The 24,679-nt window shown below is 36.4% G+C and overlaps 1 protein-coding gene across 1 annotated transcript in view; it reads left to right on the forward strand.

The window, feature by feature from the left end:
* The first annotated feature begins 419 nt into the window (after window positions 1–419).
* LOC114202783 (complement factor H) overlaps window positions 420–24,679 on the forward strand; it is an 88,544-nt gene continuing 64,284 nt past the window's right edge. Inside the window, exons 1-4 of the mRNA XM_088016999.1 lie at window positions 420–477; window positions 19,429–19,614; window positions 19,935–20,040; window positions 24,240–24,316. Of these exons, the coding sequence (XP_087873125.1) occupies window positions 420–477; window positions 19,429–19,614; window positions 19,935–20,040; window positions 24,240–24,316 (427 nt within the window). The remainder of the gene's footprint in view (window positions 478–19,428; window positions 19,615–19,934; window positions 20,041–24,239; window positions 24,317–24,679) is intronic.

Here is a 24,679-nt window from a genome sequence, read left to right on the forward strand (position 1 = left end):
GTAAATGATTTTTTAAAAGAGCTTCTATTATTTTCTCTTTTGAAGGTTTATGAAATCCAAAGGATATCACCAGTTACTGCTTTGCACATTCCAAGAACTTGAACGTGCTCCAGCGGCGGACATGCCTGAGTTTATAAAAACAAATCAAAAGCAGGTCACAGCATTAACATTCAGTGGGAATGCAGGGAGAATCAGATCCAAACTCTGGCAATGCTGGGACTTGAGGTTGATTTTTCCCTTTTACTTTGCAAAAGTTTCTGATGGGCGGAGCATCTAGTACTCCCTTTAATTCCCGAGCTGTGTTTCAATTTCCTTTTGAGCAAGTGCTTTCCTGCACTAATCACAATTTTTAGAGGAAGAGAACTTGACATAGTGTGAGCGCTGTCAGCTGTTAAATGTACTCCTAAAAAATCCTCAAAATGAGATTTCCAGGGGAGATCGTTTGGCTTATATTGTGGACTGTTTGTATGGCTGAAGGTAAGAGTAAAAAAAGGAAGACTTTTTTCTATATTATAAAACATTTGTTAATATGCTTTTCGCAGTGGTAATAGGAATTTGGTCTAGAAAATGTGATTTAATTACTGTTCTGTAGCTTCGTGTGTGAGTGGTTTTTGACATTGTTAAGTTTTTAAAAATGTAAGTAGCTTATTTAAATGATGTGATTATTTATCATCGTTTTATTTAACGTAAAAATTTTAAAAATGGGCTTTTTAAAGATTTTATTTATTCATTTGAGAGAGAAACAGAGAGAGAGAGAGCACAAGCAGGGGAGAGGCAGAGGGAGAGGGAGAAGCAGACTCCCTGCTGAGCTGGAGCACCCCTCCCCAACCCCACCCCCACCCCCTGGGGCTCCATCCCAGGACCTGGATCTCATGACCTAAGCCAAAGGCAGACGCTTAACCATCTGAGCCACCCAGGTGCCCCTCAAAAAATGTTTTAATAAACATTTTGAAAACTGTAATATATCTTAATAATTTCCCTTGAAATTATCATAATCTATTTTTTTGCTTAGAATTTTCACCAAAATGTTTTGTGTGAAAGTATTAAGAAGCATATGAACATGTATAGAACCAGAACAGAAATTACAGAATAGAAGCCTTCAAATCATCTAATGATTGAATTTATTTCAGATATAGATGTTACCTCTCTCTAAAGAAAATTCCATTTATCGTTTACAAATGATATTGCCACAGCCTTAGAAGTCTTGTCGAGAAGCAAGCACTACTTGTATCATTAGAATGAAAATATCACATAAATTTGAAAAAATTGAACATGCAATGTTTGTAACATCTAAGTTATTCTAGAAGAGCAGTCTTTAGGAGTAGCAAATATGCATGTATAAGTTTTCTTTCTGGTATCAGTAAGACAATTACTAGATTTATATTAAATTTAATTCTAACACTACTTCTCAATAGATTAAAAAGTTTCTTTGGAGGAAATGTGGTTTCTAATTCATGATAGGTAACTAGTTATGTGATAATATTTGACTGACATTTTTTAAACCAAATCAGTTAGTTACCTACCATTCTTAAATTTCCAAAACTTTTCACTAAGTCAACAAGTTTTGATTGAAGGCTTACTTCATGTCAGCCGCTAAGCATTGAGAAATGTTAGCAAATAACATAAAATCTCTCTCCTTGAGCGTCTCTCAATCTACAAAATAAAAGTAGATATCTGTTTAATTATATCCTTTAAGGTTTGTTCAAATGCATTTAATTTTTTTCTAGGATAGAGCCTTTTTTCAGTTTTGCATTCTAATGTGCTACTGCTTGATTTTTAGCTTGGAAACCTTATATCCAGCCACCTTTTAAACTAGGTATTCCATCATTTCCCTGCACACATAAATATTACAGTTCATATTCAAAAGTAAAATATTACTGTATTGGCAAAGAGTTCCAGAACCCTGTTAATGTTACCACTTGTAGCAAACATCTTTTTCTTTTTCTTTTTTTTTAGATTTTATTTATTTATTTGACAAACAGAGAGAGAGAGAGAGAGCACAAGGGGGGAGGGGTGGCAGAGGGAAAAGCAGGCTCCCCGCTGAGCAGGGAGCCCTATGCGGGACTCAGTCCCAGGACCTTGGGATCATGACCTGAGCCAAAGGCAGACACTTAACCAACTGAGCCATCCAGGCGCCCCACAAACATCTTTTTCTTTCCGTAAGTGTTTTTTGTCTTTTCTTTAACAGGAATAGTTTCAGTGTCTCAAAATTTTACATATTGTTTGCTGAGGCTTTATGTAGATATCATTTGTCATGTAAGGAAGATTTATTTCTAGTTCATGTTTAAAACTCAAGAATTGAGGCCAAGTTTAATTAAACCGTTTAAGTGCTTACAAAGTGGAATTTGAAGTATTAAAATTGGGTGCTACAAATTATGTAATAAAAATTAAATCATAGCCATTTAAACTCCTTACGTAATTGATCCAGCTGACTCATTTCATCTGTATTTTATATTTCATCAAAATGTGTTTAAATGTGTTATCAGTTTCTTCTGGTTGAATACTGGTTTGAATATTTTCACAATCTGCTTTATTCAACCAGGCTTGACGTTGTAGCATTTCATAAATGGCCTCTGCTCTGTTTAAAGTGAACATCCCTCAAAAAATGTTACTCACCACTAAATAGGCATACCAGCCGATAGGAAGAATTTATTGGCCCAAGTCTCTCGGAGACCAACTAGTACCTTTTCAATGCGATAGGTTCTCTGCATTCCCATTCCATTTGTATAGAAACATGAGTTGCTTCCTTATAAAACATCATGTTTGCAAGAGTCCCCCTAGGCTGCTAAGAATCTGGTCAGATTTAGAGGACAAAGTTGAGAGTAACAGTCCCTCAAACATACCACATACTCTTTGAAATTAGCCACAGCCCAGAAATTCCTGGCTTAAATTTATTTATTTGACAAACAGAGAAAACCCAGAAATTCCTGTGAATAAATTAAAACCTACTGAAACATGTCCAAGTACATACTGGCTATTTTTGTGTGGAGAGATATACGTGTTATCTAATTCTGGATGTTAAAAGGGCAAAAAAGTTCTTTTGGACTTAAAATATATATGTTTTTTAAGATTTTTATTTATTTATTTGACAGAGAGAGACACAGCGAGAGAGGGAACACAGCAGGGGGAGTGGGAGAGGGAGAAACAGACCTCCCCGCCGAGCAGGGAGCCGATGTGGGGCTCGATCCCAGGACCCTGGGACCATGACCTGAGCCGAAGGGAGACGCTTAAGGACTGAGCCACCCAGGCACCCCCGGACTTAAAATATATTATAGATCAAAACTAGAGAGATGCTCTTCTATCAGAAAAAGGAAGAAAAAGTTTTTATTTATTGTTTCAAGTATAAGATGGTTTCAAATTTTCAGTTAACCCCAAATGGAAACAATAATTGATATTATAAATCATAAAAATGAATTATAAAATGTATTTTATGAGGATATATGTGAATGTAATACACAGTTATCTAATCCAGAAAACCTGAGGTAGTGGTTTTTAATCCCAAATTCTATGTTCCAATTCCAATATCATAAATAAGAATTCTCCTTCTCCCTTCACCCAAACCCCACATTTTCAGAGATAGTTCTGTGGTGTTTGCCTACATGGTGTGATTTAAAGTTGTGCAATGACCCAACCGCTTTCAATATCCTCTCTTCTTCAAAAATGTTTTACGTGTCGATATCACCAGATTCAACAAACCTGAGGTTAATGTGGAATGACAAATACTCTGACTAAATACTTTAGAAGAGTTAAAGCTAGTATTATTCACTGCAATTCGCTGTGAATTATTGTAAGCTGATAGCTCCTCTGTAGCCATTTTAAGTCAGGAAAGGTAGAATGGGATGATGAGGGTGAAGAACTGGACTAAGCAAGTCTGGGACCTGGGGTATTCCTGGGGAGGGGAGATCCGATGGGGAAGCACGCCGGTGAGCCCCATAAGAAGGGTCAGAGGAGATGCCCCCGGAATGTCATGAGAGGGAGAGGTCTGCCAAAGCAAGCCTTGTTTATTTTAAGTGTAGGCATATCCGGAAAATGAACAAGCTACTCTTCTGCCTGCATGTAATGTTCACCTAGAACTGAATTATTAAGGATTGGTGAAATTATTCTTAGCTAGAAGTAAGTTCCCAAAAGTTCCCAAAAGTAAGTTCCCCACACACAATTTAGTAGAGTCTTCATTTTTGGCCTTTGATTGCTAGGGCTTGAGCCAAAGTCTAAATCGATCCACTTTTCTTTGCTCAATTCCTGATTGTTCAACAGCCTTTGCACTTTTCCTTCTTCCCAGCAAAGCCTCCCCCCTCCTCACCCCCCACACCATCCCCCACCTGCCCGGGCCTGTGAGATTCTTGCCAACCAATCTCTCCTGTGCTCACTTCACCCATTTAACAACTTTAACTAGTTTCAGAATATGGTACGTAAAAAGAACATGAAATAATGGGGGGGAGTCTTAACATTTCAGCTTAAAATTATAAGGAAACATTATAAAAATGACTCAGAGAAATTAAAGTAATAGAACAGAAAAAAAATCACAAAAATAACAGAAGGAAAGGGGTAAAAAGATTTGACAGAGCACTCTTCTTTTGACATTTTAACTGAGAGCACCAAGTTTCTCAAATCTTGTTGACCAAAAATGTAATAGAGAGAATAGTGGTTACTGAAACGTTCACTTCATAGGCTCCCAAAAGTTATTTTTTGAACTAAACTAAAATGATTCCTGACTTCAAAATTATAACATAAATTCAAACTTTGGATACGTGGACTAGATGTACAATGGAATTACAGGTATCAGAGTTTCTGGGGTTCATGCAATGGAGCTTTAAGATCACGAAACATTTGTTCCCAAGTCTTACCTTTTACATTTGCTACCATCCACTATGCTCTTTCCAGAGGTTGCCTATAATCTTCAGGTATAATGGAAAGGTTCCAGGAGAGTTCCCTAGTCATCCGTTCATTTTTTTCATTCATTTCTTTGTTCATCCAATGATCATTTTTTGAGTGACTCTTAAGTGCCAGGCCCTATGACTAGCATTTTCCAAAAGGCCATTCATTTAGTGGGGAAAACAAAAGGAATGATTACTGTATTTTATTACCATATTGAATTTTATCATATAAAGCACTGCGATGGAGATAAGCAAAAGAGAGAGTATAGGATCATTTAGAGGAGGCAAGAAACCCAAATAGGAATGAGAGCCTGGAGTGGGCTAGGGTTGAGGAGTTGATTTGTAAGAGCTGGAACGAAGAGAGGGAAATAGGTCAGGGTCACGGTGGCATCTTGGAGAGGCTTTGAAGGTTCAATAGGAGTTAACCAGATAAGGATGACAGGGAGGAGGACATTTAAGACCGAGGAAGCATCAGTTGGTATACACAAGACTCTCAGTAGATCAGTAAAAATGGAGGTTTGAAATCAGCCCCACATTTCTAAATCTTCCATCAATGGCATTTCCACAAGTGCTACAGGTGAAATTGGGTATAGTGTGTGTTGTTTTTCTTCTTTTTCTTTTTTAATTCTTATCCTCAAGATTGTCGTGAGAATTATTCAGATGCTAAATCATTCCTGCTACAGAGTTTTCAAAGGTCCCCCATTAAAGTCATCCTCTGACACAGCTCCTTTTTATAGCAACCAGTCAGTATATACTAACAACTTATTTTAAGAAGCTACCATTTTGACTTGAACAATAATTGGCATTAGGTATTAGCAATCCAAACACTACACATTCCAAGAAACTTGATTTCAGTGATGTATTTAAGCTGTATCCTGAGAGTAACTTGTTTCGACCCTAATTATGGCATACTTGTATTCTGCCTGATTTTCTTATAGCTATTACCTGTTCTCCCATTTGCTTTTCATATTCCTGGAATTATCCTCATGGTCTTTACACTGTTAAAATATCAAAAGAAATTGCATAATCATACTTTAAAATTTTTTAAATATAATTTTATTTTTGAAATGCTTTAGTGATGCAATATAATCTCTATCTGTTTTTTCTAGAGTTATTTTTTAAAACTTCACTTCGGGCACCAGGGTGGCTGTCAGTGAAGCAACCACCTCTTGATTTCAGCTGAGGTCATGACCTCAGGGTCATGGGATCAAGCCCTGCATAGGGCTATGCAGTCAGCACAGAGAGCTTGAGATTCTCTCCTCTCTCTGCCCCGAGCCCCTGCTCGTGTGTGCACACACCTGCGTGCTCTCTCACTCTAAATAAATAAATAAATAAATAAATAAATAAATAAATAAAATCTTTTTTAAAGATTAAAATAAAAAATAAAAACTTCATTGCCACTGATATTTTCTTTATATGGGTATATATATTATTTGCCAAATATCTTTAATTATTCTCATGTTATTTGTAAAATACTCTGAATATGTTTTATTGTGAAAAGCTAATTGGATCAAATCATATATATGCACATGTAACAAATATGCATATTTACTAAGAAGAAGCTAGGAAAGAAATTTAACATAAAATATCCACTTTTGCTAGGTCCATTTTGTCCATTTGATTTATTTTTTCTAAATCAATTTTTAGTTTTGCTTTATGATATATTGTAATATCTACTAATTTAAAATTAGTCTAGCTAAAAGGTAGTATCTCCTGGCCTTTTTTTCCCAAAATAATTCTAGAAAAATGGAGTAATTGTATGAAGAGACCAACTTTAGTCTACCAACGCAATCTGGTACACATTTGATTAAGGTTTTCTTAAATATATAATTTTATCATGATTTATTTCATTTGATTGAGAATACTTTTCAAATAACAGTTTATAGACATACTGACTTTAAAAACAAGTCATTAGCTCTCTGTTATACGTTAGTAATACCCCTTTAAAATTGGAAATTGGAAAAATTAAGTAAATGATGATTATTAAATTATCAAGGATATTTGTTTTCAACTTTAACCTGTTTTTTGTAACTATGTCCCCCAAATAAAAGCAAAGTGAATCCTATTCCTATCCAATAGCCAAATCCATTCACACTTATTTATGGACAGAATAATTTTAAATTAGAAAATCAGGCCAAGAGAATAAAAAGTTCACCCAGGTAGTGTTTTATAAAAATTTTTTTAAAAAATGTAACTGGCATTTACATGACTACATAAACACATAAGATGAAATATTTATTGTTTAAACCTAAATAATAACTAAGACATAAGAAAGCTTAGTTCACTCATTAACTTGAACTTGAGGAGAGATCCTATTAAAAAAAATAGAATCATCAGCTAAGTCTTCCCTTAAAATGTTTGTATGCTTTTGAAACATGTTTATGTTACCTATTTAATAAACCCTCTGCCCTCTTTCTTCAACAACTGCCAATTTAATTCAAGCAACTGTGATTGCTGTACATTCATGCCAACGGTTTGACTACATGGGCTGAAATAACTCTTTTTGTCTAATTAAAAAAATTTTTTGAGAATGCGGTTTAAACAAACTTGACCTTTTTTTGGTCAATTCAAACAAAAGTCATGTTTTGTAAGATATGCCTATTTCCTGTTAGAACACAAGATAGTGAATCATTTAAATATTTGGTTATGACATGAGCTGATAATGCTCAGCATATTGAAGATTAGAACCAAAGTAGACAGGAGGTGAATTTGAGGTTAGAGGATCTGAGTACTGATGAAAATCACTCCATTCTGTGAAACAGGACGGAGATGGTCATTATTCTCAGGGAGTTTACATTTTGATGGCAGGATAGATGAAGTCTTAGTAAACATACAAATAATTATGAATCGTGAACTGTGTTGGGAAGGAAGTAAAGTAGGGGCTGAGGGAAAATAACAGAGATGGGGTAGTGTGGTACAGAGCCTTTAGCTGGGCTGGTCTTACGTGGGTCACTTTGAGGAAATAATATTTGAGCAGAGCCTGAAAGATGAGACAAAGGCAACCACCAAAATCTCTGGTGCAAGTGTTCCAGGAGAGAAAACCACCAAAAGACCTAAAGGAAAAAAATACATTTGAGATGCTCAACAAAATATGAACAAACCAGGGTGGTTTTGGCACAATGAGTACGTGGTAGAGGAGACAAGATGATTATCAGCGAGAATGGCAAGAGCCAGATAGGAGTTCCAAGGGCAAGGTAAGGAGTTTGGAATGTCTTACAAGTTAAAGGGAAAGTCACCGAAGAAGTTTAAACACAGGAGTGGCATGACCAATTTTGCAAAAACTCCTGTGTAGCCCTGTGGAGGATGGAGTCTCAGAGACTAGTTAGCAGGCTGTTTCATCGTCAAGGTGGCAAATGATAACAATCACAACTAAGATTTTGGAGATGGCAGTAGAAAGATGCACAGATGGAGTCGGGGGGGGGGGGTGATACCGTTTTCTTGCAGTCAGCAGATGCGTTTAAAGTTCAAGGGAAAAGCACCAGAATCCTAAGAATTACTTAAAATAAAAAGGGTAATCGATATGAGAACTCTTATTCTATAGTAAACATATATACACAGTAAATATTGTGAGAAGGTGGTAGGAAGATGATGTCAAAGAGATAGATCCTTGTCTTTTGTGTCTGGTTGTTAAAAGCAATTAACTAAATTTGAAAAATCAAGAATTATCTTGAAATATAACCAAGAGAAAAGCATTTGCCTCAGACTAGCTAATGGGCTGAAGTTATGTGTATGTGTGTGTGTATTGATTAATGTTTTGTGGATGGATTACTTTTTTGGTAGATAAGTTACTTTTAAAAAAATAATTTAGAGGAACCTGGTTGGCACAGCTGGTTAAGCGCCTTAGTCTTGGTTTGGGCTCAGGTCATGATCTCAGGTCCTGAGATCAAGCCCTGTGTGGGGTTCAGAGCTCAGGGCAGAGTCAGCTTAAAACTCTTCTCTTCCTCTTCCTCTGCCCCTCCCCCTCCCCATCCCTCCCCTCCCCCCATGCAAGCTTGTGTTCCTGTGCTCTTTCTCTCAAATAAATAAATCCTTTAAAAAACAATTATTATTTAAATTGAGTAAATTAATTGATAAAAAACTTTATTACTCTTCCCTTGCTTTAACTTAATAGGATAGGAACTAACTCTATCAAAATGTTAATACACTAATGAAAAACAGTTCTGTATTCACAATATGGCATCTATGTTTGAAATTTAACTAATTTATTTATCCAGGAATCTGAATGCCATGAAGTGGATCTGAATTTCTAAACTGAAAAACACACATATTAGCCTATAATTAAGCATAAAATTTTCATATGAAAACATGAACACTAAATTTAAAAACCAACAACTACAAAAAAATCTGGCTTTTGGAGGGGCAGAAATGCAGGGAGATGGGGTTTGTGTTGTTTTATGATAGGGCATCAGCCCCATCTAGTGGAGAAAAAGTATGTTTACTTAAATTCTAAAAATCAAAACTATCCTGTGGAATCATTTATTAAAAGTTCCCTAACATAAATGTGCTAAAAATTTACTAAAACTTCAAAGAAAAATTACTGTATATGATATCCCACACAGGTGTTATTTACTACACAAAAATGTGATTTTATATGGAGCTTCTACGAAATGTAAAACGTTTTCATGATGGGTATGTTCCATGATGGGATTCAGCTCAGTTGATTATTCGCCGCTTGCCTTTTAAAAAGAAATTCTGGAATGGAATGTTTATGACATTGGTTTACGTTGTCATAAAACCAAGTAAAGAAGGAGTTTAGCAATGAAAGTAAAACTAATAAATATGTATGGTGATAAGTATCTTTGAATTTGCCATTTTTATTTTTTTTAATTTAAATTCAATTAGCCAACATATAGTACATTATTAGTTTCAGATGTAGTGTTCAATGATTCATCAGTTGCGTATAATATCCAGTGCTCATCACATCACGTGCCCTTCTTAATGCCCATCACCCTGTTGCCCCATCCCCCCACCCATCTGCCTTCCTTAACCCTCAATTTGTTTCCCAGAGTCAAGAGTCTCTCATGGTCTGTCTCCCTTCTGATTCTTTCCCATTCAGTTTTCCCTCCCTTCCCCTATGGTCCTCTGCACTATTTCTTATACTCTACATATGAGTGAAACCATATGATAATTGTCTTTCTCTGATTAACTTATTTCACTTAGTGTAATACCTTCCAGTTCCATCCAGGTCTATGTAAATCTTAGGTATTCATCCTTTCTGAGGGCTGAGTAATATTCCATTGTATATATGAACCACATCTTCTTTATCCATTCATCTGTTGAAGGACATCTCGGCTCTTTCCACAGTTTGGCTATTGTGGACATTACTGCTATGAACACTGGGGTGCATATGGCCCTTTTTTTCACTACATCTGTGTCTTTGGGGTAAATACCCAGGAGTGCAATTGCCGGGTTGAGGGTAGTTCTCTTTTAACTTTTTGAGGAACTTCCATACTGTTTTCCAGAGTGGCTGTACCACTTTGCATTCCCACCAACAGTGTAAGAGGGGTCCCCATTCTCCACATCCACACCAACACATGCTGTTTCCCGTGTTGTTCATTTTAGCCATTTGACAGGTGTGAGGTGATATTTCATTGTGGTTTTGATTTCTATTTCCCTGATGATGAGTGATGTTGAGCATCTTTTTAGGTGTCTGGCAGCCATCTGTACGTCTTCTTCAGAAAAATGTCTATTCGTGTCTTCTGCCCATTTCTTAACTAGATTATTTGTTCTTTGGGTGTTGAGTTTGATAAGTTTTTTTTATATATTTTGGATGCTAACCCTTTATCAGATATGTTATTTGCAAATACCTTTTCTGGAGGTTGCTTTCAGTTCTGTTGATTATTTTCTTCACTGTGCAGAAGCTTTTAATCTTGATGAAGGCCCAATTCCAATATTTCATATTTTCTTTTGTTTCCCTTGCCTCCAGAGATGTGTCTAGTAAGAAGTTGCTAGGTCAGAGAGGTTGCTGCCTGTTTTCTCCGTGAGGATTTTGGTGGTTTCCTGTCTCACATTTAGGTCTTTCATCCATTTTGAATTTATTTTTTGAGTAAAGTGTAAGAAAGTGGTCCGGTTCCATTCTTTCGCATGTGGCTGTCCAGTTTTCCCAACACCATTTGTTGAAAAGACTGTCTTTTTTCCGCTGGATATTCTTTTCTGCTTTGTCAAAGATTAGTTGACCATATAGTTGTGGGTCGATTTCTGAGTTTTCTATTTTGTTCCATTGATTGATCTATGTATCTGTTTTTGTAAGAGTACTAAACTGTATAGATGACTACAGGTTTGTAATATAGCTTAAAGTCCAGAATCATGATGCCTCCAGCTTTGCTTTTCTTTTTCAACATTCCTTTGGCTTTTTGGGGTCTTTTGTGGTTCCATACAAATTTTAGGATAGGTTGTTCTAGCTCTGTAAAAAATGCTGGTGGCTTTTTGATAGGGATTGCCTTAAATGTGTACATTGCTTTGGTAGTATACACATCTTAACAATATTTGTTTTTCCAATCCATGAGCATGGAATGTTTTTCCAATTTTTTGTGTCATCTTTAGGTTCTTTCATCAGCATTCTATAGTTTTCAGAGTAAGATGTTTTACCTCTTTGGTTAGGTTTATTCTTAGGTATCAGATGGGTTTGGGTGCAATTATAAATGGGACTGATTCTTTGATTTCTCTTTCTGCTACTTCATTATTGGTGTATTGAAATGCAAGAGATTTCTGTATGTTGATTTTATATCCTGCATCTTTGCTGACATCATGTATCATTTCTAGCAATTTTTTTAGAGGAGTGTTAAGGATTTTCTACATAGAGTACCATGTCATCTGCAAATAGTAAAAGTTTGACTTCTTCCTTCCCAATTTGAATGCCTTTTATTTCCTTTTGCTTTCCGATTGCTAAGGCTAGGACTTCTAGTACTATGTTGAATAACAATGGTGAGAGTGGACATCCCTGTCTTATTCCTGGTGGTAGAAGAAAAGCTCTCAGTTTTTCCCCATTGAGAATTATATTACCTGTGGGTTTTTCATAGGCAGACTTTATGATGTTGAGATACACCCTCTCTATCCCTACTTTGTTAAGTGTTTTTATCAAGAATGGATATGTACTTTGTCAAATGCTTATTCTTAGACCAAATGCCAAAACCGAGGAATTCATCCCAAAAGAAAGAACAAGAAAAGGTCACAGGGGAGGGAAACCTTCTCCCTGTCCCTGGAAGGGGGAGTTCATGCCCACTGCTGCCTGGGAAGCCCTCAAAAAAGAGGGAAGAATCTCCCCTCATGTGTCCCAGATGTCCCTCAGATCCCTGCCTTCACCCTGACTGTGTCTGGGCCATCGGCCTGCCCAGCAGCACTGTGCACCTGTGTTCTATCCCAGGCAGGCCAGCTGAGTTTTAGAACTCCAAACGTTAGGGACCTGGCATGGTGCAGACCCGTGCTGGTCCTCTGCAGGAGGGTCTCCCCATGCTGGGACTGACACAGGTTTGTCCCAGTAGGGCTGTCACACCAAAGTGCTAGGGGAATCCCATCATGGAACATACCCATCATGAAAATGTTTTACATTTCATAGAAGCTCCATATAAAACCATATTTTTGTGTAGTAAATAACACCTGTGTGGGATTTCATATACAGTAATTTTTCTTTGAAGTTTTAGCGTGGAGTTTGGAGCAAAGTGCATCAAAGAACGGGTGTTTGGGTTAGCCGCCCTCAGCAGGTGTCTCTGGTAATGGTGCCTGTCAGCTCTTTTCTTCCCCCTCTGGGCAATGCCACCTCTCCCAGATGTGCATCAAGAAGAGGGAACTGTCTCTCCCAGGACATCCCAGGGGATCCTCAGATTACATCTTCTGCCCCCGGGCTATCTGCCCTCCTTCTCCACAGCAACACTGCAGCGCCCTCAGGGCTCCATACTGACCATGCCGCAGACTTCTAAAACTCTAGTCTTTGAGCCCACTGGTTGTAAAAACTCACAAAAATCAGCCCTTCTCATTTTCCCAGTCAATGCCTTTGGGGAAGTGTTTCCTTGTGCAATCCCCTGTGCGTTCCTCTCTCTCTCTTTCTCTCATTCCCTCTCTCTTTCTCTTGCCTCTCTCCATGACCAGGGCTCCCCTCCACAGCACCTGTGACCCATTTCTCCCCTAAATCACATCTCCACACCCCCTACCTTCCACGATGTGACCCCTTCTGTCCCTCTAGTTGTGCAATTTGTTCTGTCAGTCCTCAGATCGATTTTGTGGGTGTTCAGAATGACTTGATATTTATCTAGCGGTGTTTAAGGGATGAGGCAAGCCTAGGGTCCTCCTACCACCCTCCCTTCTTAGCTCCTCCTGTAGTCGTTCTAATATCAAGGGTATTTATGCCTAAATTAAGCAGCAGGCAGTATTAAAAATATTTGCAATTATAATCAGTAGGCATGAGCTTCATAGTAACATCCTGTGATCTCTTTATATGTCATTTGGTTGATTTTTTGCAAAATAAGCATCATACTCTATATGCAGATTCTGTTACTTTAATACATTTTATTGTGAGATATAATATGTAAGAGTGAGTAAAATATGAATGTACTGTATTACAAATATAATAAATCACCCATGTCAACAAGTAAAACATTCCCAGCATCCCAGAAAATCCCAGTCGCTTTCTATTATGTCAATACCCCTACCTTTCCTCTAGAAGAAAACGTTACCTTGATATTTCTGGTAATTACAGTTTCGCTCTTCCTTAATAACTTCACAGCCTATGTACACATCCCTAATATCTATGTTTGTTCTTGAATTTTATATAGCTGAAATCATCCTGTAATACCAATGTACCTTTGTGTCTTTTTACTTCATGCAATTATTATTTTATCTTTTCATGTCATTTTGTAGCATTGGTGTATTATTCCATTGCACGAATATACCACAATTTTTTTACCCAGTCAACCACTGATGGGTATTGTGAAGTTGTTTCTATTTTTGGCTATTAAAAAATCCTATGCTATAAATATTACCACACATGAAACCTGGTTCACATGTGTGTTAGTTTCTCAGTGACCTATTTCTCAGAGTAAAACTGCTAAGTAATAAGTAATGCATATTTTCAACTTCACTACAAGTTGCTAAACTCTTTCCTGTTGTGGTGGTTCCCATTTTCCTTTGTACCAGCAGTTCCTAATGCTCCACATTATTTCCAAATAGTGGGATTTTTAGACTTTCTAAATTTTTGCCAATGTCGTGTTATTTTATTCATGCTTTATTATGGTTTTCATTTTCAGTTTGAGTAATTTTCCATCAGTTTATTGATCACTTGCTTTTTCTCGTTAGAGAATATTTGTTTAGATCCTTCAAAATTATCTTTTCTTGTCACTAGCTTTTTCAGGTATTAACAGCAAAGTTGTTTCTCCTTGCATGTTTTGCGGAAGTGGCTGGTGAAGCCAACTAGTTCTACAAACCGAGGCTAGAGGGGTTTTTAACATATTTTTGTTATCGGGCTGTTGAGGTTTGTTTTATTTTGTTCTAAAGATTTTATTTTTTAAGTAATCTCTACACACAATGTAGAGCTCAAACTCACTACCCCGAGATCAAGAGTCATATGCCCTACCAACTGAACCAGCCAGACACCCCAGGACTCTTGAGGTTTTTAAAAATCTCTTGATAGCAAGATCCTGCCTCCTGAATCATTGCTGGGTCTACCCACCAAGGAGAAGAGCTGAAAACTTCTCCAGAGCCAGATACCTTCCTGCACTACCTGAGGTGACAGTGCAGGGCTTTTGTGGACAGGGCTCCCAGATGTAAAGTTTAGGAATTCTGCTTCAGTATCATCCCACAAATTTTGATATATAGCATATTTTCATTATTGTTTAGTTCAAGTTGTATTCTAATATGTATTGTGATTTCTTCTTAACCCATGAGTGATTTAGAAGTGTTACTTAACTTCAAAACTTTTGAGATTTTTCCAGTGATTTTTTCTTAACAATGTCTAGCGGTCAAGGTGTGTACTTACAGTGATTTTCAATCTTTTGAAATTTGTTGAGCCTTGCTTATAGTCTATTTTGGTGACTATTCCGTGGGTACTTGGAATGAATCTGTAGCTTCAGCTGCTGAAGGTTGCATTCTATGACAATAAAAAATGTCGATTTTGTTAATAATGTTCATATATTTGGGGTGCCTGGGTGGCTTAGTTGGTTAAGCATTTGACTCTTGATTTCAGCTCAGGTCATGATCTCAGGGTGATGAGATCGAGCTCCATGTCGGGTTCCATGCTGAGTGTGCAGCTTCCTTAGGATTCTTGCTTAGGATTCTTTCTCCCTCTCTCCTCCTCCCTCCCCTCGCTATCCCTCCTTCTCTCTCTCTCTCTTAAAAAAAATAATGTTCATATATCCTATATCCTTATTTGTCTATCTGCTTTTCTATCAAATGCTTGGAGAAGTGTATTTAAATCTCAAGCTATGAGGATGGATTTGTTTACTTCTTTTACTTCTGTTATATCTTGAGACATACTATTAGGTTTATGGACAGTGGTATGCTGGCAAATGTATAACAATCAACTATTTTTTAAAAAAAGGAAAAGAAAGAGTCTTGGTTTGTAGGTTTTGCCAATACCCATGGTGTAAATACTCATGATATGGTCAATTTTAAGTTACCAATGTGACACCACTGAATACTGTATTGGGAAGAGATGTTTATAATTATCTCCTGTGAGTTGGTATGAGCCAACTCCAGCAGTCATTCTAAATGTTCATGCACATTTGGAATTATTACATCTTTCTGTTCAAGTAGTTCTTTTATTATTGTGAAATGGCCCTCTTTTATCTAGCAATACTTTCTGCCTTAAATTATTATTTGCCTGATATTAATATATTAACCCTATCTGTTTTGGCTAATATTTTCATAGTGTATTAGTTTTCATCATTTACTTTCAACTTATCTGTCCCATTTTTTAAAGATTTATTTATTTATTTGAGAGAGAGAACCCAAGTGGGGGAAGGGGCAGAGGGAGAGAATATCTAAGCAGACTCCTGCTGAGCAAGGAGCCCAGCAGGGAACTCAATCCAGGAGCCATGAGATCAGGTCTTGAGCTGAATCCAAGAGTCAGACGCTTAACCAACTGAGCCATCCAGGCACTTGGGTCCCATTTTATCAAAAGTAATCAGCATATACTTCAATTTTATTTTCTGTTTTTCTCCAGTCAGTGTTTATACTTTAATTGGAGTGGTGAATCCATTTACATTTATTGTAATTACTGATACAGTTAAGCTCAAGTCTAACATATTGCTATTTATTTTTTGTGTCATCTCTTCTTTGTCCTTCTATTCCTCCTTTCCCGACTTTTCAAAATATTAATCAAATATTCTTTACTACCTCACTATCTCATTTCTATTAGTTATATATCTCCTAATATTGTTTTACAATAAGCATACTCAAACTATTACAGTCTACTCTTAATCAATACTTTCACTACATTCTAAACTATGTAAACATTAAAACGGTTTAATTTCATTTATTATCTCTTGACATTTTTGTTATTTTTACATATTATACTTCTGAGTTTTTTGCAAACACTATAAGACATTGTTACTGATTTTAAATAAAGTCTTTTTAAAATTTTGCTAAAATATACGTAGCACGTTATTTATTATTTTTCAGTAGTCTTTTTATTAACCCATATATTTATTTTCTTCAGTTCTGTTCATTTAATATTATCCTTTCTTGTTTATATACGGAATCATTTTCCTTCAGCCTAGAGAGCTTTAGTGGGGTTTTTCGTAGTGTCAGTCTGCTATTGTTGAATTCTCTCTGCTTTTGGATTTTTTGAGAATGTATTTGTATTCTCCTTCATTTTGCAGTGTGTTTTCCCTGGGTTCAGAGTTCTCTGTTGCCATTTATTTTTCAGCACTTTAGAAATGCCGGCACATTGTTTTCATGCCTCAGTTGTTACTGTTACAAACATACTGTTATTTTTATTGTTCTCCTAAAAGAAATGTGTGTTCTTTTCTCTGTCTGCTTTTAAGATTTTGCCTTTATCTTTGATTTTCAGCAAAGCCTCAGTATGGTTTTTCTTTGTATTTACCCTTTTGGTTTGTTGTGGTTTTTTTGTTTTTTGTTTTTCTTGTTTTGTTTTGTTTTTTGAGCTTTTGAATCTGAGAGTTGATTTTTTTTCATCAATTCTGGAAACCTTTGAGCTATTCTTTCTTCAAGTATTTCTGTCTTTCCTCTTCTCTAGTTTTGGAATTTTATTTAGACATACACATATCACTTGACTCTGCTCCATACATTTCTTGTACTCTCTTTTATTTGTTATTGGTGTTTTCTACAGTTTTTCTATATTCAACTTGGATATTTCTACATCAAACTTCTTCAGATTTGTCTTCTGCTATCTCCATTGGCTCTTAAGACCATCCAATGCATCCTTATTTTGGATATTTATTTTGTAATTTTAGTATAACACATGATTATTTTTATAGCATCAGTTTTCTTTTGAATATCTTTGTCTTTTTACTCACATTATCTATTATTTTCCTGTATTTCCTTTAGCATACTTAAAGCAGCTATTTTAAAGAAACTTGACACTAATTCTAACATCTGGATCTGACTGTCTACTTCTGTGAGCCATTTATTTTTGCTTCATTTCTTGATCACATTTTTTGCTTCTTTATGTGTCTTTTAATTTTTTATCCAAAGCCATACATTTCACATGAAATAAATGTAATAATAATGTTTATATTATTTACCTCCCATTGACAAGTGTTTGCTCATTCTTGATCTAATCAAGAAGTGAACTCAGATGGGTCTGAGTTGCACTTCTATTTTGAGTCAGTCCACTTCTGGTTTCAAAAGTCTCCAGGTAAATACCTTCTTGGCTTTTTATCAAGTACCTGGTTGGTCTCTTCTTCCTCCATCCCAGAACACTCTGAGAGATTTATCCTGCTTTTCTGATGTTTTGACCTCTGCTCTCAAATCTTACCCTGAGTGACTCAAATATGTCAGCTGTCTTGGTGAGGATACAGTTGTATATTTGAAACAAGATCCTTTTCTTATTGGAACTTTTTCTATGAGACTATAGGAACTTTCACTCCACCCTTAAGAAATTACTTAGGCTCCGGGGCACCTGGGTGGCTCAGTTGGTTAAGCGACTGCCCTCGGCTCAGGTCATGATCCTGGGGTGCTGGGATCGAGCCCCGCATCAGGCTCCCTGCTCAGCTGGAAGCCTGCTTCTCCCTCTGCCACTCCCCCTGCTTGCGTTCCCTCTCATGCTGTCTCTCTCTCTGTGTCAATTAAATAAATAAAATCTTTTAAAAAAAAAACTGCTTTAAAAAGAAAAGAAAAGAAATTACTTAGGCTCCAGCAGAGCACACATTCTGCAGGGATTCAGAATTTTTCATGTTAGACGTGCCTCCAAAAGTTTGTCTCATTTTTCTTTTCCTCATCACAATCCTCCATTCAGGCAAAGCCTGATCTTCAATCCATACCCAGAGTTGGCAAACACGACCAGATAAGAAATGTCCAAAAACTATATGTTTGCATAAAACAGGCCCTTCCCACTTTGGTTTAATTCATTTAATCCTTTTTCTTCTCACAGTTTCCAGTTCCTTTCAACACGCACACGCGCGCACGCGCACACACAGGAGTTTGTTGTTTTTCCAATTTGCAGCAGGAATGTTGTTCTGTTCCATCCTATTCCATCGTATTTGGAATGTTCCCATTCAAGTTTGTATCATCTTGGCATGCTTTATTTTTCTAAATAGAATTTATCTACCTGTAATGCATATGATACATCTATTTAATTACTTATTTAATAACTAACTTCCCTAGTAGAATGGAAATACTTGAGAACAGGTACTTTGTCTCTTTTAAAATTTATTGTTTTTTCTTCAGCACTTAGATTAGTGCCCAGTATTTTCCAAATCAATGAATGAATAGTAGAATGCGGCGCAGCAGTTAAGAATAATGTATATAATATATCCCCCATACTCCCTGCCTAAGAGGTCAGAGATAGCAAATGTTCCCTTATGTTCATTTTAAAACTTTCCATTTGTACATAAATTCCAGCTGGCAGATATTATCAATAACCTCACCTTTGATGACTTTTGTGTATGCTGTACTTGCATTCCCAAAGGATAAGTCACTTTTAGCTTTCTACAGTGGCTGTCTCTATTGTTCCATAATCTTCATGAAGTGGCATGCACTTGCAGCTTCTCAGTTTATTTTTATGTCTAATGTAGTGATAAAGTAATAAAGAGAATCATTATTTTGATTAAAAAATACAGTAAAGGAGGGAGGGTATGTGCTATGGTGAGTGCTCTGAATTGTGTAATACTGATGAATCACAGACCTGTACCTCTGAAACAAATAATACATTACATGTTAAAAAATATATATAGTAAAGGAAAACTATTTCTATGGAAAGCTATTTTTACAAATTTATGTTGATTCAATTTCTGTAAGGTAAAAAATATATTTTATATATGTTAAGACATACTTTTGGATGGACCTGTAACAGCATAGGTATTTTTAAAAGCAAAAATAACCTAGACATATTGTAAATTTAAATAAGCACTTCAAGCACTTACTTTGTTCTTATTGTTTATAGATTGCAAAGGACCTCCTCCAAGAAAACAGACTGAAGTTTTGTCTGGTGTCTGGCCTGAACAAACATATCCAGAGGGCATGCGGGCTACATATAAATGCCGACCTGGATTTAGAACTCTTGGAGCTATTATAATGGAATGCAAGAATGGAGAATGGGAGTCTCTTAATCCATTGAGGATATGTCGGGGTAAATAATTCATATATTTGTGAAATTTATGAAAACTTAATTATTAAAATACTTAATATTTGATATTATAGCAATATTAGCTGAATTATATCATAACTGTCATTTAAATACAAAATCATAAGGTGTTGTAATCTTCTTAAAATAAAAAAAACCCAACCATACAGATAAGTTTAATTTTAAAATGATAATTGACATTTTTCACTTTTGCACATCTTCAATTATGTCCTCTGATTTAATATCAAATGTCATTTTCCTTGAACTCCTACATAAAATGTGTTTCCCTGTGCTACATAATAATATCATTATTTTTCTCATTTTAGAAAGGCCCTGTGGACATCCTGGAGATACTCCTTTTGGTTCTTTTCATCTTGAAAGAGGAAATGAGTTTGTATATGGTGCAAAGGTTGTTTACACATGTCATGAGGGGTATGTAGTTAATATTAAAAGAGGTTTATAGCTGGGGCAGTTATAATTTAGGTAGTAAATAGGAACTTTACTAATTAGTATTTTTCTATGAGCATTTTTTTCAACTTGCTTTCTTTTTTTTATTATTATGTTATGTTAATCACCATACATTACATCATTAGTTTTTGATGTAGCATTCCATGATTCATTGTTTGCATATAACACCCAGTGCTCCAGGCACAACGTGCCCTCTTTAATACCCATCACCAGGCTAACCCATCCTCCCACCCCCCTCCCCTCTAGAACCCTCAGTTTGTTTCTCAGAGTCCATCGTCTTTCATGGTTCGTCTCCCCCTCTGATTTCCCCCCTTCATTCTTCCCCTCCTGCTATCTTCTTCTTTTTTTTTTAACATATAATGTATTATTTGTTTCAGAGGTACAGATCTGTGATTCAACAGTCTTGCACAATTCACAGCGCTTATAAGTACCATACAAGTAGTCTGAAAAATTAAACTATAATGGAAATGATTATATTTGGATAACAAATTATCTCCCTAACATTGAAAAATTAAAATGATTATAATTACTCTGGTAGAGTGTAGTTATAGGAGGGCTGAAAAATAGTATACATATAAATAAGGGTTTATTCCAACAAGTCCTGACTACATTCTATTATGTGCAGAATACATGGGAGTTCAATATGTCAGGGACCGTGGGAATGTTAACAGAATCAGATTACATGGCACCTCCTTTGATAAAAGCTTATAAAATTTAGGAGAAGCAAATATTTTACACTGACATAATAGTAACTACCATTCTTTAAGTTTCCGTGGTCTGCAAATTATTCTTATCACATGAACCAAAAATGCTACTATGTTCATCGTGATTGACTTTTTGTTCTCTAACCACCTACTGGATTTCCATGGCTAATCTTAACACTATGATACCTCTTCAGTGTTCTTTATTTCTGTTATTCCCAGCCAGCTCAAAAAATTGTTTTGAAGAAAGTTTCATACATGAGAAAACCAATATCATTACAATTTTATGCTACATAAATATAAATAGGATCAAGAAATTATAAATTGGGGGCTCCTGGGTGGCTTAGTCAGTTAATAAAGTGTCTGCCTTCAGCTGATCCCAGGGTCCTGGGATGGAACCCCAAGTCAGTCTCCCTGCTCAGTGGGGAGTTGGCTTCTCCTTCCCTCTCTTCTCCCTGCCCACCCACTCTCTCACTCTCTCTGTCAAATAAATAAATAATCTTTTTAAAATAAGAAATTACAAATTGATTCTTATTATTCTCTTCTCATTTATTTCTTGATTTGAAGCAATAAAATATAGTATTTTAAAGCTTAGGCTTTGGAATAAGCCTGCATCCCAAAACTCCACAACTCAGTAACTGTATTATCATTTTAATGACTCTTAACTCCCATTTCCTCAATTCTAGAAATAGAAACACAGCAGGTGCATCATAGGATTGGTGGAAGAAATAAATAAGATACACACTGAAGCCCTTTGAAGAGTTCCTAAGATATTGACATCCAATAAGTCTTAGTTCTTATGAATTTAGGCTCTCTTTGGCCACTACCTGAGGGAGATATTTCAAAGACATTTTTAGCCCAACTTTCAATCATTACTTCTGACTTTAATTACACATGACCAAATAGATGAAGACCATCTGGGCCTACACTTTCCAACCACCTCATTCCTCACCTCTGAAATATCTCTTTCAATCCAGGCTAGTCTGGCCCCTGTAGGTTCCACATTTGACCTGGCAAAAGGGATCAAAACTCGGGACATCTGGGTGGCTCAGTCAGTTAAACATCTGCCTTCGGCTCAGGTTATGATCCCAGGGTCCTGGGATTGAGTTCCACATCAGGCTCCCTGCTCAGCAAGGAGCCTGCTTCCCCTCTGCCTGCTGCACCCTCTGCTTGTACTCTCACACACTCTCTCTCTGGTAAATAAATAAATAAAATCTTCAAAAAAAGGAGGGGGAATCAAAACCCATAGACTCCTTCTACTAGATTCCCTAAATCTCAGTAATAAAAAATATTTATAATTTGGTAAAGAAATTTGCCACATACTTCACCTCTGACTCTGCCTCTGCTTAATTCATCTTTGCTTCCTTCTGCTTGTATAAATTATGGGCAACCTCTGCTAGAGACTCTATAAGAGTAACTATCTCCACCATTCAGCATGGGCCTCCAACAAGGACTAGATATTCATCAGTGAATTAAAAGTCCTTGGACCTTGCAAAATAAGCAATCATCAATATTTTATGCTATTTTTAAATTTTTTGAGGGATTATTTTACCTATCTGAAGGAATGTAACTCTTTTGACCCAGTTGTGGAATCAGTGTAGAATGGGTTTACTATGCCTATGGTTCTGCCAGTCAACTGACCCTCTTTTGATCCCTTGTCCCTATCTACCTTTTCTCTTCTGAATACCAATTTAGCTGAATACTAGCTACTTATCAGGATATTCAATATGCATATCCAGTTTCAGTATCCTATAGAGAGGTAGTTTTAACGAAGCATTCTGCAAAAAGTTTTTCTGGTATTTTGCCTGGCTGGGGTTGTGGAAACATGCTGTTACTTTTCCCCAACCACCAACATTTGGACAATCTCTTTTTCTTCCCCCTTTCCTTATATATATGGGCCTTAGGCAGTTTTGTGTAGCATTTTGCAGAATTCCTGAAAGAGCTTTGGGGGAACGGGTGGGTGTCTGGTGTAGATGGAAAATGTTAACCAGGAAATCTACTTTCTATGGTGGAAGGGGGTACAAATAGAGGAGACAGAGTAGGAATTTTAATAGCCAATTATTTTGTTCCTTTATATGACAGAGACATAGAGTAAATGTTTAACTTCAAGTTTTGTGACTCTCATTGAATCAATTGAAATGTTTTCTTCTTTTAGAGAATTAAGAACAAATCAATAAGTTTTTCTTTTCTTGTGTAATAGGTGAAATAATCCTTATTTGCAGATGAAGGAAATATTTGTCTAGGTAGAATTATTTAGAAGTTTATAAAAGTTCTGTTCTCAAAATTATCTGTCTTGTGGTTATCAAAATGCTGCCCATTATTTTGTTTTTGAGAAAAAGCTTTTTACCTCTAGCTGTTCACTGTAATATTAAGAAGGATGCTTTGCCTTGATCTAAAGCCTCGGATAATGATTGCACATTTTACATCTGCCCCAAGGAACTCCCATTCAAGTAGAGCATTTTAGATTTTAAGGATGGGCTTAATGGGTTACCACAGTTAGATATATTTGACATTGAATGGGTTATATATGCAGACCTGACTCGATGACTACACTCTGGAAAAATTAATTAATTAAAAATAATTTTAAAAATTTAAAATAAACCACATGCTAAGAAATTTGGACTAGTGCTATCCTTGATTATGTAAAAAGTCCAAAATGTTCCAAAAATATCATAATTGTGGAGGGTAGGAGTATGGAACAAGACTGGAGGAAAGGTAACATGTTGTTAGCTCTTGATTACTACCATGTTTTTGGATTTTGGTTTGGGTTCAAAGAGGTTATAACATTGTTAAGTGTAACTAACTGACTGACTCAATGAAAAGATAAAAGTATATTAAGTACAAAATCACAATGAATTCGTGTTGTGAACCAAAGATTATGACTATTCCAAGTCCATGTGCCTGAGGACTTGAGGGCCTTTCTTAAGTAAGAAAGAAGCTTAAGAAAGAAAGAAAAGAAATTTAAGAAAGAGAGAAAGAAATTTAAGAAAAAGAAAGAGAAAAGAAAGAAAAGGAAAAGAAAGAGGAGGGGAGGGAGAGAGGGAAGATGGAAAGGAGGAAGGAAGGAAAGAAGGGAGAGAGGGAAGGAGGGAGCAAGGAAGGAAGGAAGGAAGTAGGGAGGGAGGGAGGAAGGAAGGAAGAAAGGAGGGAGGGAGGGAAGAAGGGAGGGAGGGAGGAAAGAAGGAGGGAGGGAGGGAGGGAGGAAGGGAGGGAGAAAGGAAGGGAGGGAGGAAGGAAGGGAGGGAGGAAGGGAGGAGGGAGGGAGGGAGGGAGGAAGGAAGGGAGGAAGGGAGGAAGGAAGGAGGGAGGGAGGGAAGGAGGGAGGAAGGGAAGGAGAAAGGAAGACAGGAAATGCATATGCTGTTAATTTTCTCTGAAATGGAGTTTCTGGACATTCAGAATGGTATCAAAATTGCATATAAATACACATTAGCTCACCACTCTGTTATTTTTGGTTTTCAGGTATCAGTTGCTAGGTAGGATTAATTTCCGTGAGTGTGAACCAGATGGATGGACCAATGATGTTCCTCTTTGTGAAGGTATATGTAAAATTGATTTACCAATATATTCAAATATTTAAAATATCTAAGAGTTTTTGAGATGTCTTACATTAAAATATCCATAAAATTTGTAATTAAATATTTTTTACTTAAAGTATTTTTGTAGCTTCTAGTATAGTACAGAATGGATATCTAAGCTTTTTATTACTACATTATTTTGTGTTTCATTAACCAAATATGAATATAGACTCATCTGACCTAATATTCAAAGTATTAGAGATTAGGAAATCTAAAACCTATTTTCCTTTCCTTTTGGATTCTAAACACTAGAAAAAACAAGCATCAGAATTTCAGCTTTATTCATGAAGATATTCTCACCCAATAACCACCCAAATGCAAGGA

Source organism: Eumetopias jubatus, unplaced genomic scaffold, assembly GCF_037043125.1.
Source record: "Eumetopias jubatus isolate StellerSeaLion01/CBP00866 unplaced genomic scaffold, mEumJub1_p1.0 scaffold_12, whole genome shotgun sequence".
NCBI classification, from domain to species: domain Eukaryota; kingdom Metazoa; phylum Chordata; class Mammalia; order Carnivora; family Otariidae; genus Eumetopias; species Eumetopias jubatus.